Raw genomic sequence first — 13,258 nt, 5'->3', positions numbered from 1 at the left:
AAAGAATCCAAACTTCACTTAAAATACTTTTTATTTACTTATTTGACAGAGAAAGAGAGGGAGAGAGAGAGAATGGGCAAAACAGGGCCTCCAGCCACTCACTGCAAATGAACTCCAGATACGTGCCCCCAACCCTTGTGCATCTAGCTAATGTGGGTCCTCGGGAATCAAACCTGTATCCTTTGGCTTTGTAGGCAAATGCCTTAACTGCTAAGCCATCCCTCCAGCCCAAGTACTCGATTTTTGTTATTGTTGTTTTTGCTTGATTACAGGGTCTTCTCACACAGCCAAGACTGCTCTTGAACTCCTGATTTTCCTGTCACCACTTCTCAAGTGATGTGATTGGAAGTATGGGACACCACTGCCTGGGCACTAGAATAGTTATTATTTCTTTTTTAAGATTTATTTTAAATTTATTTAATAGAGATAGAGGGAAAGAGAGAAATAGAGAGTGAGAATGAGTATGGCAGGGCAGGGCCTCTAGCCACTGCAAACAAACTCCAGGTGCATGTGTGATCATTTTTTTTGGAATGGCATTAGGCCCAGATAATTTTATGAGGAAGTAATTTTTACATATTTTACCTGTTTATTTGACAGAAAGAAAGAGGTAGAGAGAAAGGAAATGGGCCAGGGCCTCCAGCCACCGCAAACGAACTCCAGATACATATTCCACCTTGTGCATCTGGCTTATGTGGGTCCTGAGGAATCGAATCTGGGTCCTGGCTTTATAGGCAAGTGCCTTAACTACTAAGCCATTCCTCCAGCCTTTATTAATTTATTTGAGAAAGAAAGAGGCAAATAGAGAGACAGAGAGAAGGAGAGAATGGGTGTGCCAGGGCCTTTAGCAGCTGCAAACAAACTCCAGACACATGTCCCACCTTGTGTATCTGGCTTACATGGGTCCTGGAGAATTTTTTTGGGGGGTAGGGCTTAGGCTGACCTGGAATTCACTCTGTAGTCCTCAGTCTGGCCTCAAACTCACAGAGATCCTCCTACATCTGTCTGGGATTAAAGGTGTGTGTTGCCACGCCTGGCTAAAATCATAAAAACATCTTTGGTGTGCATGATGGTGCACACCTTTAATTACAGCACTTGGGAGACAGAGGTAGGAGAACAGCTGAGAGTTTGAGGCCATCCTGAGACTTCACAGTGAATTCCAGGTCAGCCTGGGCTAAGGTGAGACTCTATCTCAAAACAAAATAAAACACAAAAAAGAAGAAAATGAGGGCTAGGGAGATTGCTTAGTGGTTAAGGCACATTCCTACAAAGCCAAAGGATTCAGGTTTGATTTCCCAGTACCCATGTAAAGCCAGATACACAAGGTTGCACATATGCCTGGAGTTCGTCTGTAGTGGCTAAAGGTCCTGGGTCGCCCATTCCATCTACCTCTGTCTCAAATAAGTATTTTATTATTTATTTATTTATTTTGGTTTTCTGAGGTAGTGTCTTGCTCTAGCTGAGGGTGACCTGAAATTCATTATGTAGTCTCAGGATAGCCTCAAACTCACAAATATCCTCCTTTCTCTGCCTCCCTAGTGCTGTGATTAAAGGCGTGCGCCACCATGCCTGGCTTGAATAAATATTTAAAAAAAAGAAGAAAACAAGGCCAGGTATGGTGGCGCACACCTTTAATCCCAGCACCCAGGAGGCAGAAGTAGGAGGATTTGCTGAGTTTGAGGCCGGGAGCTAGAGAGATGGTTCAGCGGTTAAGGCACATAGCCTGCAAAGCCTAATGTTCCAGGTTTGTTCCCCAGTACCCAGGTTAAAGCCAGATGCACAAAGTGAGTTTGAGGCCAGCCTTGACTACACAGTGAGTGTCAGGTCAGCCTGTGCTAGACTGAGACCTACCTTGAAAAAAAAAAATAAAAAGAAAATATGTGCATGGTAAATATGGTATGTGTTGTAGATAGTGATTGGGTGAAAGTATCTTTTTTTTTATTCTTTTCCTCAGGCTGGCCTTGAACTTATGGCGATCCTCCTACCTCTGCCTCCCGAGTGCTGGGATTAAACCAGTGTGCCACCATGCCCAGCTCTTTTAAAAAATCTTTTAAATGTGCATACATATTTTGTTATGCATTTTACAACATTCATAGTATTTTTATTTCTTTATTTATGAGCGACAGACAGACAAAGAGGTGGGGTGTGGGGAGGGAGAGAATGGGTGCGCCAGAGCCTCCAGCCACTGCAAATGAACTCCAGATGCATGCACCCCCTTCTGTATCTGGCTTACGTGGGTCTTGGGGAATCGAGCCTCGAACCGGGGTCCTTAGGCTTCACAGGCAAGTGCTTAACCACTAAGCCATTTCTCCAGCCCTGGGTGAAAGCATCTTTAACTGTTGAACCATCTCCCTAGCTCTAGAAAATCAATTCTTACTGGATAATTACATGTCAAGAGTGCTGGTTGGCTTCTTTCAAGTTACACATGGGTCAGATGCTGTTCCACCCCCTTTTATTCTATGGACCTGTCTCTCGTTTAGCTAAGCTTCTTTGGCAAGTACTAAAATGACTGTCCTCATCTTGTGTCATTTCTTCTGGAATACAAACTAAGGAACACTGTCATTTAAGTTGCACAACTGGAAGTAGAAATTACATACCAATCTGTCATAGTTTAAGTCTCTGTATGGACAAACCTTTCACAGGCATGTTTATAGTTAGAGCAAGACTTTTCTAAGTATAGCCAGATACTTAAAGAGAAGTGGCTGGCCAACTCTTCAATGGACTAAGTGAAACTGAACAAAATGATTAATAGACTTGCCTTCAGCATGACAAGTAGACTTGAGATTTTCTACATCATCAAATTCAAGTATCAAATCAATTTTATGTTATAGAAAGATAGTTTAATATTTGACTGCCTGATGACTTGTAATATAAACCAGAAAGGAGGTTTTGATTCTAGCTTAGCATTTAAAATTCTCAGAAGACATAACTATCTTTCTCACTACCTTCAATAATATGCTTAATTTAACTCCGACAAGGGAGAAACAGTATTTCTTTGCTGCCTCAGCTCACAATTTTTAGAAGGGTTTAATACATGATAAACTCTGTGATGGAATGAAAATTTTTATGGTTTGAGGGAGAAGCAAGGCCTGAAAGTTAAGGAAATTTTTTATGAATTATTAAGTTTATATAAGGAGAAAACATGAATTATGAGGTTTATTGTAGGAGGGATTAAGTTCCAGGGAGGAGAGTAGCTGGAAGTCTCAAGACAGAGGAGAATTCTCCTTGGTGGGATGGAAAGGGAGAGGGGAGATGGAGAGAATCTCCATTACGGAGGCATTACAGAGTACACCTATGCAGAAGGCAAAGCATAAAAACCAACAGATCAGCCAGGCATGGTGGCACACGTCTTTAAACCCAGCACTTGGGAAGCAGAGGTACGTGGATCGCCATGAGTTCAAGGCCACCCTGAGACTACATAGTGAATTCCAGGTTAGCCTGAGCTAGCATGAAACTACCTCAAAAGACAAACAACAACAACAACAAAACAAAACAACAAAAAAACCAAAAGAGCCCCTTCACAGAAAGACCAGAGAGGATGCAGAAATAGTGAAGGACTCAGAGATCAAAGAAAGATGACACAGACAATCAAAGTGAGAAAGTACCCCAAAGCATGACAGAGGTGGAAGGCAAGCAGGAAAATGCCAGGCCAAAAGAAGTGCTCTTCCCTGGCTCCTCTGGCAAGAAAGGGAAAGACTTACATCCCTCTTCAGGTGAGGCTACAGGAAAAAGCTGTTTTGCTTTTTGAAACAGGGTCTCACTATGTAGACCAGACTGGCCTTGAATTTGTGGTGATCTTTTTGCCTCTACATACCTGGGATCACAGGTCTGTCTAATTGCACTGCTCAACTCTTATAATGTTTGTATGATTTTCTACCCTGATTATTTTGTGATAAGTGACTAGTTCATGAAGCAGGTTCCAACATTACTCCCATCTTTCTAGTGGGATAAGTGCCACAAAGGTAGAAAATAAGTTTTCTTCCAAATCCATTATAAATCAATTGGGTTGTCAAACATCTGGGGCTATTCTTTGCCTAGCAAGGTCATCTTTACGGAATGTTTGGGAAAGTAAGAATGCTGATTATCTTGTAACTAAACTCTTAAGGGTCTTTGCCCCTCACAGCTGAGCCCTTGCTTTAGGTTCATTTCTGATTATGATAATCGAATGCAGAGCTCATACTGTGCAGCATGAAGAAGATTGAATTGTTTTGTCTGAAGACAGCCAGCCGTCTACATGGAACTAATGATGTGGAAATTAATGGCTTTGAAATACATTCCCAACCCCCTGATTCATGGCCTTTTAGCAATGCAACTAATCTGAGGTCTTAAATTAACTGCCTCACAGTGAACTGGAAAGAGCAGCGCTGTGACTAATGCCACGCTGCTAATCTGGTCTGCCAGGAAAGGTAAGTTAAGAAACACCTTCTTTCTCCAGCAGGGCACACAAGAGTCAGGTGGCTTTAGTAACTGAAGTCCTTCTGTTGGCCTTAGATTACCTAACTGGCAGCTCGAGTCTAATCTAATCCAAATGGTTATTTTTTCAGTTTTGTTTCCTTATCCAGACACTTTATACTGTGACCTTCAGGGTAAAGACTAAAGAAAACAAACCAGAGTTGAAATGCACGGAAATAGAGAAAAAAAAAAGAAAAAGCTGGGCTTGGTGGCCCATGCCTTTAATCCCAGCACTTGGGAGGCAGAGGTAGGAAGATCACCATGAGTTCAAGGCCACCCTAATATTACATAGTGAATTCCAGATCAGCCAGGGATAGAGTGAAACCCTACCTGGAAAAACAAAAACCAGCCAACCAAAAGAAAAAAAGGTAATGGCTACATATCGATGTAAATGTATCTGGATGGTACTGAATTTACACTGAAATGTTGTTCTTTTGCTACAAGTACAATTTTAAAAAGTTCAACACGTGGGAGATTGAGACAGGAGGATGGCAAGATGGAAGCGAGCCTGGCCTACATGGTGAGACCTTGTATCAAAATCAAAACCAAAAAACCTCCACAAATGCCTAAAAGCAGCAAACCAACCCATAACACAACCAATGGGAGAAGGGAGAAAGGGCAGGCTATGAGCAGAGGAGAGCTAGAGGCGTGGCAGGGCCTGAAACTGTGAAAGGAAAGCTATAGGTGGCTGAGAGCTGGGGAGGGCAGAACCATCTGGGTACAGGTTTCAGTGTCCTAAAGGATTTGCCTACTAGGAAAAATAATACCACTGGCACCGGAAAGCCTTGGGGTTCTCATCTTTCCCAAGTTCTGTCAGTCACAAAGCCCCTGAGTGGGGCTGCAGCGGTTGAGGGGCTTGCCTGCAAAGTCAAAGGACCCAGGCTCGATTCCCAGGGCCCACGTAAGCCAGATACACAAGGTGGGCGCATGCATCTGGAGGTTGCAGCGGCTGGAAGTCCTGGCACGCCCATTTTCACTCTCTCTCTCTCCCCGACCATAATGAATAAATAAAAATAAAATCTTTAAAAAAACGGGTGGTGACAGAAAAAAAAAATTAGGGCTGGAGAGATGACTTAGCGGTTAAGGCACATGCCATATGCCTGCGAAGCCTAAGGACACAGGTTTGATTCTCCAGGTCCCACGTAAGCCAGATGCAGATGGTGGCATATGCATCTGAAGTTCGTCTGCAGTGGCTTAGAGGCCCTATCTAATAAATTTTAAAAAATCTTAAAAGCCTCCCTGAGTTACAGGAGTTCCCCGCCTGCCCGCTCTTTTCTCACGAACCGCTTCCCTAACATCCCCGAGCCGTCAACCGAGAGTGGGTGGGAAGGTCTTTGGCCACTACGCAGCGCTGACCACAACCCGCCGGCCCCGCCCGTCGCACGTCAGAACGCGGGGGCGGGAAGGACGGTCCTCGGGCGTCACGGAAGTCCCCGCCCTCTTCGCCCGCGGAGGCCACGCCCCCTGCCGTGTCTCGCCGCCTGGGATTGGCAGGAAGGTGAGCGTGACGCGCCACGCGGCCCCGCCCCTCCGTCCCTGCGCGCAGTTAGCGTGGGGCGGGGCGGAGTGTGTCCTCGGGCGGCCATTACCCGGAAGTCCGCCCCCCCTCCTCCACCTCTCGGTTCCCACCCAGGCCTCGGGTCAGGTGACCCTCGGCGGGGCCTGGCGGGAGGAGGGAGGCCGTGGGGGGGTGGGGCGGGGGTGGTAGGGAGGGAAGAAGGCGTGGGGAGAGAAGGGAAGGGAGGAGAGAGGAGGAGAAAAGGGCGGAGTAGGAGGGAGGGGAAGGGGACGGGGGCGGGGTGGGAGCGGGTCACGTGATCCGGCATGGAGGCGGTGGCGGCGGTCGGGAGGAGTCGCCGGGGCCGTCGCCGCACTTGTTAGTGTTGGGGGAGGCGGGGTGTTGGTGGTGGTGGAGGAGAGAGAGAGAGAGGCCAGGGAACGCCGACACCGTCAGCCGGGACGCCGCGGAGCAAGGCGTAAAGGGGGGGAGGGCGTGGGGGAGGGGGCGAGACGGAGGCTCCGACCCCCCGGCCGAGGGGATGAGGGGAGCATGGGCGCCAAGGAGTCACGGATCGGATTCCTCAGCTACGAGGAGGCGCTGAGGAGAGGTGAGGGGGGAGGGGCCGGGCGAGGGGGTGCCCGGGTGGGTGGGTGGGTGGGTGGGTGACCCGGCTGGGGGGGCGGGGGAGGGCGGTGGCGCGTCGCTGGCGGAGGCCGGCCGTGTGTGCATGGATGCTGTGTGGGAGAGGAGAGGGCTCGGGTGGGCAGGAGCCGTGTTTGGGAATTGGGGCGCCAGGGGAAAGGGAGATAAGGGGGTATCGGGCGCTGGCAGGGATGGCCCGTGCCCTCGGCTGGCGGTGTTATCGTGTCGTTGTCCAAGGAAGTCCTGTCCACCGTTTCTTGCTGGTTTCAGCCCTTCCAGCCCCTTCCCCCTTCATCCTCCACTGCCATTTTTCTCATAGCACTCCTTCATTAGAAAGAAAAACACTCAGAAAACCCACCGACCACATCCCAAGCTCGCTCCGAATCGCTTTGGCTGGAAAAGAGAGAGGAGGCCCTTGCTCCGAGAAATCCTTTCCTATTGGGGAGCCTAGGATTTCCCCCTCCCCAATCCACCACCTCCCCTGTCAGGGCCTTTGCCACTCTCTTGAGGGCAATGACCATCCATTTACTCCTGCCACCCCCTCACCCTTGGAGAAGCTGACTTTGATAAGAACGACTTGAAGTTGTGCTTAAGGTGACATGAGCCTGGACAGCTGGTGTGGCTACAAGACCTTAGCTTAGGTTTCATCACCAGAGGCTGTTACTGCACTCGATTCCCGGTTCTTACCACCCCCCCCCCCCCATAAGATGGCATTCGGAAATCCAGCATTGTGGTAGTGTGTTATAGCTGCTCCCCTTAGAGACTGGCCTTGCTGCCAGTCCTGGCCTGCTGCTGCCATGCCGAGTGTTGTTAACAGCTCCAACCCCCTACCACTTACTCTCTCGGTTCCGTTGTCCGCGATCACTGAAAACACACGCTAACTGGAAGTGTCTATTGCACAGTTTATGGCCGGGATGTGACTTAATTTTTCATGACTGGGATTTGAGTGTGTATGTGTGCGGTGCTTGTATTTCTTTTCGACATTTAATGGATTTTCTTGGTAAGAAGTGAAAAGCATTAAGCAGATTAGGGGTTAGGCATTATTTTTAACAGCTTTCTAAGTGAAAACACTAGCCATGCTCCAGGTGGTTTTAGCAGCCAAGGGGCAGAAAATGAAAATTAAAGGAAAGGGCATTCAAAATGAGGCTTTAGGAGTGAACGTTTTTATATATAGGATCCACTACCTAATATCTAGATGCATTGATTTGTGCACTTAACAGAATAACAAAAATATGCCTTTTATGTAGTGTCTTCCCCTCCCCCTCCCCCTCCCCTTCCAGAACAGTATAATGATTGTTTTTAAGCACAATTTCACTAGAACTTTTTCTTCCTGATTCAATAAGAGAAATATTCCAAATTCTTGATCTATTTCCAGCCCTAGTGGACCAGTCATTTCCGGGATGCTGTTGAGCCTGACAGGTCTGTCCTCAATTAGGCAATGGCTAACATTGGCATGAAAGAGGGCATCAGTCAAATTGACTTACAGCTTCAAGCTTCAGAAGTATTTCTCAAGTTTGAGAGTGTGAATGCCAGTGATAGACCTGGCATTTAGAAATTCTGAAATTAAACCTTTATTCAAACTCTTTAATTTTTTTGCCTGTTTAATCCAAAGCAAACTTAGATTGTATGTTTTGAAATATAAATTAATGATGCATTTAAGCTGATCTGATGAAGGACTTTTGTTTTTTTAATGAATTATGTGCCTCTTGAATTTTAAAATGTGTGTTTGAAGAGGTAGTAAAATATTTGTTAAAGTCTTAATAAAGGTTGTTTGAATACATTTGTTTTTATTAGTTTTGCTACAGAGGAAAATTAAAGCAAAAGAGGAGCAAGTTGATAAAGTGGCATTTCTAAATGTAAACCAGGAACCCTTTTTTTTTAAGGTGGGTAACTTTTAAACATTTACTCAAGTAAATGTCAGACTTCAATATAGAATTCAGTAAAGGCTACAGAAGAATTTTATAGAGCTTTTGCTGGAGCTTAGAAATAGTTTGAGAGGACTGGAGAGATGGCTTAGCGGTTAAGCGCTTGCCTGTGAAGCCTAAGGACTCCGGTTCGAGGCTCGATTCCCCAGGACCCAACACGCGTCTGGAGTTCGTTTGCAGTGGCTGGAGGCCCTGGCGCGCCCATTCTCTCTATCTCTGCCTCTTTTTCTCTGTTTGTCGCTCTAAAATAAATAAAATAACAACAAAAATTTTTTTTTTAATTAAAAAAAAAAAAAGAAATAGTTTGAGAACCTGGTTGGAGCACTTAAATAACCAAAGTACGTACTAATGTCTGTATCAGTTTTGTTTGCTTGTTTATATTGTATAAACTTAATAGGGGAATATAGGATTTTTAAACATTTTATTCCTATGTGTGTTCATGAATTGTTGTACAAGGAAAAAAAAAGCTTGATAAAACTACTGAACTATTTGACCCTTTGGCTTTCATTAAAATTCTTGAGCCCTATCTACTGCCTGTCCATATTACACAGCATTAAAAAGTCCAATATGTTACCACAAACAAGAAATTGCAGGCAGTTTATCTTGCAAAGTGGGGCCTTAGCAATGAAGTATTATGTTAATGACAGATAACACTGGACCTGAGTGAAAAAGGGCAGTCTAGTGACTCATTTACATTTCAGAAGCTTTACAAATTAGTATATTTGGCTAGACTGTATGTTAGTTATATAAACCTTAATGCTTTTCTTTTTTTATTTTTTAAATTTATTTATTTTTTATGATAGAAAAAACATAGCTACTATATTCCTTAATATCAAATATTTAACGCTTTTCTTTCTGAAAGTGAATAGCATTAGTGGTAGCTTTTATTTTTTGGCTTATGTCTTAAATATCTTGAGTAGAATGTAAGAGAAGGTTTGGCTTTTTTTTTTTTTTAACATTTTAAAGTTTTATTTATTTTTTTTCCAAGGTAGGGTCTCACTGTAGATCAGGTTGACCTGGAATTCACTATGTAGTCTCAGGGTGGCCTCGAACTCATGGTGATTCTCCTACCTCTGCCTCCTGAGTGCTGGGATTAAAGGCGTGCGCCACCATGCCCAGCAAATAATTTCCTCCCTCATCCCCATCCTCCCCTTCTCAAATGACCCTCCACTGACTCCCTTCTTTCCAGTTAGTCTCTTTTATACTAATGTCATCATCTTTTCCTCCTATTATGAAGGTCTTGTGGAGGTAGTGTTAGTGAGGTCATGAATATCAAGGCCATTTTTTGCATTTTTTGTCTGGAAGATTGCATTATAAGCAGTCCTACTCTTTGTTCATTCTTCCTGCCGTCTCTTCTGCAATGGACCCTGAGCCTTGGAGGGTGTGATAGAGATGTCTCAATGCTGAACATTTCACTGTCACTTCAGAGCACTATGGTGACTTTTGAGTCATCCTAGTGGACATCGTCATCTGAAAAGTGAAGCTTCTCTAACCAAAAGTGAGAGTTGCTGGGTGTGGTGGCACATGCCTTTAATCCCAGCAGAAGTAGGAGGATCACTTTGAGTTTGAGGACAGTTTGAGACTACATAATGAATTCCAGGTTAGGCTGGGCCAGAGTGAGACCCTAATTTGTAAAGCCAAGGGGTGGGGGAGAAAGAGAGTGCAGCACTAATATATGGTTATAAATATAAAAAAGTGTTTAGAGGGCAGTTTGGTGCACATAATATATACATTTAGCCAGTCAACAGCAGGTGTTACTCTCCCAGGGCTCATGACCTTCTCATCCATAGGCTTTTGACTAGATTTTCAGTATCAGACATGTATTTCCTTTAGTGGAGTGGGCCTCCAGTCCAGTTAGAGAGCTGTTGGTTTCCCTATAACAGTCATGTCATTATTACACCAGTTGGCACACTTGGCCTTGCTGGCCAGTCTTAAGGCTTGCAGGATACACTGCTGCTCAACACTGCTGCATGCAATGTAGCACTTTCCAGCATTTTAACAACTAGTCAACAGGGAGGAGGATTGCAGCTCAGCTCCAGCTTGATTTCTCAGTGACCTGCAGCCCAAGCATGTATAAAGCTGGGTGTAGCCATGGATATCTGTAACCTCTGAGGAGTACAGACCCAGAGAATGAATGGGGCTTACTGACCAAAAATGGCAAGTTCCGAGTTCAGGGAGAGAATCTGTCTTAAGGAAGTACCCTTGAAGAGTGATAGCAGAGGACCATTACACCACATGCACCTGTGCAGGATGCATGAATATATACACTCATGTGCATGTGCCACACACACCACATCACATACATTGTATGCACATGCAGTAGTATATGTGTATTTCATAGATTATGGTATATTAAGTACCACAGTTGCTATAGAAATTCAGAGTGTGTATGATGACTTGGAAGTCCTTTGGCATTATACTCATTTCATAGTATGTGCTCAATAATTGTCAGTTAAAGAATTTAATTTTCAGAAAAAAGTAAAAAGAGTTACAGAGATTTGTTTGTTTGTTTGTTTTTGTTTTATGAGGTAGGGTCTCACTCTAGTTCAGGCTGACCTGGAATTCACTATGGAGTCTCCGGGTGGTCTTGAACTCACAGCGATCCTCCTACCTCTGCCTCCCAAGTGCTGGGATTAAATGCGTGCGCCCACCATGCCCAGCTCTTAAAGATTTTTGTGTTTGCTGATAGAAAGATTTAGCATGTAATAGCTGAAGTTTCTAGTACTTTACATTTTGCTTATCAACCTATCTTAAGATGTCCTAAAACATTGACTACTCCAACCAAGATTTTGTTCATTTAAGTTCATCGGATGGCTCTTTTTAAGGCTCTTGCCTGCAAAACCTAACAACCCAAGTTCAGTTCCCCAGTACCCATGTAAAGCCAAATGCACAAAAGGGACTCCTGCATCTGGAGTTGGTTTGCAGTGGCTAGAGGCCCTGGCATGCCCATATTTTCTCTCTCTTTCTCTCTCTCTCTCTCTCTCTCTCTCTCTCTCTGTGTGTGTGTGTGCGTGTGTGTGTGTGTGTGTCTTGTCTCTCTGTTTTCAAATAAAAAATATTTTAAGAAATTTTAGTAGACTTGATACTCCCTATGTTATGTTAACTAGTTTAGTATAAGTTCTATAAGTGAAAACTGGATTTCACTATTGTTACCTTCTGTGGGGCCCTTTGTTTATTTGTCCCAGAATGAGTCTTGCTAAGTGGTCCAGGCTATGCTGGAGTTTGCTCTGTAGCTCAGACTGGCCTTGAACTTGAAGCAATCCTCCTGCTTCTGCGTCCTAGTGCTGAGATTATAATTATGTGCCACCTTGCCCTGCAGTGAAGTTCATTCTTTCTTATTAAAGCACTGATTTTTTTTTCTTGAGATATGGTCTCACTCTAGCCCAGGCTAACCCGAAATTCACTATGCAGTCTCAGGGTAGCCTCGATCTCATGGCAATTCTCTTATCTCTGCTTCCATGCCTGCCCTCAAACCACCGATTTATTTGTTTATTTAAATTTTTATTAGCATTTTCCATGATTATAAAAAAAAATCCCATGTTAATTCCCTCCCTCCCCCCAACTTTCTCCTTTGAAATTCCATTCTCTATCATATTACCTCCCCATAACAATCATTGTAATTACATATATACAATATCAACCTATTAAGTACCCTCCTCCCTTCCTTTCTCTTCCCTTTATGTCTCCTTTTTAACTTACTGGCCTCTGCTACTAAGTATTTTCATTGTCACGCAGAAGCCCAGTCATCTGTAGCTAGGATCCACATATGAGAGAGAACATGTGGCGCTTGGCTTTCTGGGCCTGGGTTACCTCACTTAGTATAATACTTTCCAGGTCCATCCATTTTTCTGCAAATTTCATAACTTCATTTTTCTTTACCGCTGAGTAGAACTCCATTGTATAAATTTGCCACATCTTCATTATCCACTCATCAGTTGAGGGACATCTAGGCTGGTTCCATTTCCCAGCTATTATAGATTGAGCAGCAATAAACATGGTTGAGCATGTACTTCTAAGGCAATGAGATGATTCCTTCAGATATATGCCTAGGAGTGCTATAGCTGGGTCATATCAAACCACTGATTTTTATTTACGTCAGTTTGTTAAATTCTTCAATTAAACTCTCTGAAATTAGCATGGTCTTACTACTTGTTAAGGGAAAAAATGGAGCAGTTTTAAATTAGTGTGCTCATATGCCATTATCTAAGTAGTTGGCAGATATTTCTTCACAATCTCTATACATTTGAAAGATGAGTGACAAAGAGGAGATAAATACCCTGATGGGCCCTTGGTTTTAGGGGGTGAGAATGGCATCACTTGCTGATCAGTAACCTTCCGTTTATCAAACTGGACAGCTGTTGCTTTTTGTTGTTGTTGTTCATTGTTTATGTGAGAGAGAAAGAGAAAGAATGGGCATAGCAGGGCCTCTAGCCACTGCAAACGAACTTTAGACACATATGCCACCTTGTGCATCTGGTTTATGTGGAACTGGAGAATAGAACCTGGGACCTTAGACCTCACAGGCAACTGCCTTAACTGCTAAACCATCTTTCCAGCCCATTTGCCTTACGTTTAGTATCACTTAAAGTTTTTAGTAATAGAACTCAGGGTTGCTTTCCAAAATGGTGGGCAATGTAGAGTTGGGATTGTGAAGACCATCCAATAGCTAGCTCTTTCTCACGAGGAGAAAACAAAGGTGTTAGGCACTTGATTATACCTAGAGCACAGGAAAAGTTAGGAA

At 44.1% G+C, this 13,258-nt stretch overlaps 1 protein-coding gene across 2 annotated transcripts in view; it reads left to right on the top strand.

Annotated features, from left to right (window-relative positions):
* The first annotated feature begins 6,461 nt into the window (after positions 1-6,461).
* Positions 6,462-13,258, top strand: part of Usp32 (ubiquitin specific peptidase 32) — a 203,785-nt gene continuing 196,988 nt past the window's right edge. For both annotated transcript variants that reach the window (XM_045158505.1, XM_045158504.1), the window contains exon 1: positions 6,462-6,557. In XM_045158505.1, coding sequence (XP_045014440.1) covers positions 6,500-6,557 — 58 coding nt within the window. In that variant the 5' untranslated portion in view covers positions 6,462-6,499. The remainder of the gene's footprint in view (positions 6,558-13,258) is intronic.

Source organism: Jaculus jaculus, chromosome 9 (genome assembly GCF_020740685.1).
Source record: "Jaculus jaculus isolate mJacJac1 chromosome 9, mJacJac1.mat.Y.cur, whole genome shotgun sequence".
Lineage (NCBI taxonomy): Eukaryota > Metazoa > Chordata > Mammalia > Rodentia > Dipodidae > Jaculus > Jaculus jaculus.
The sequence above is the reverse complement of the archived record's forward strand: the minus strand, read 5'-3'. Positions and strand labels throughout refer to the sequence as shown.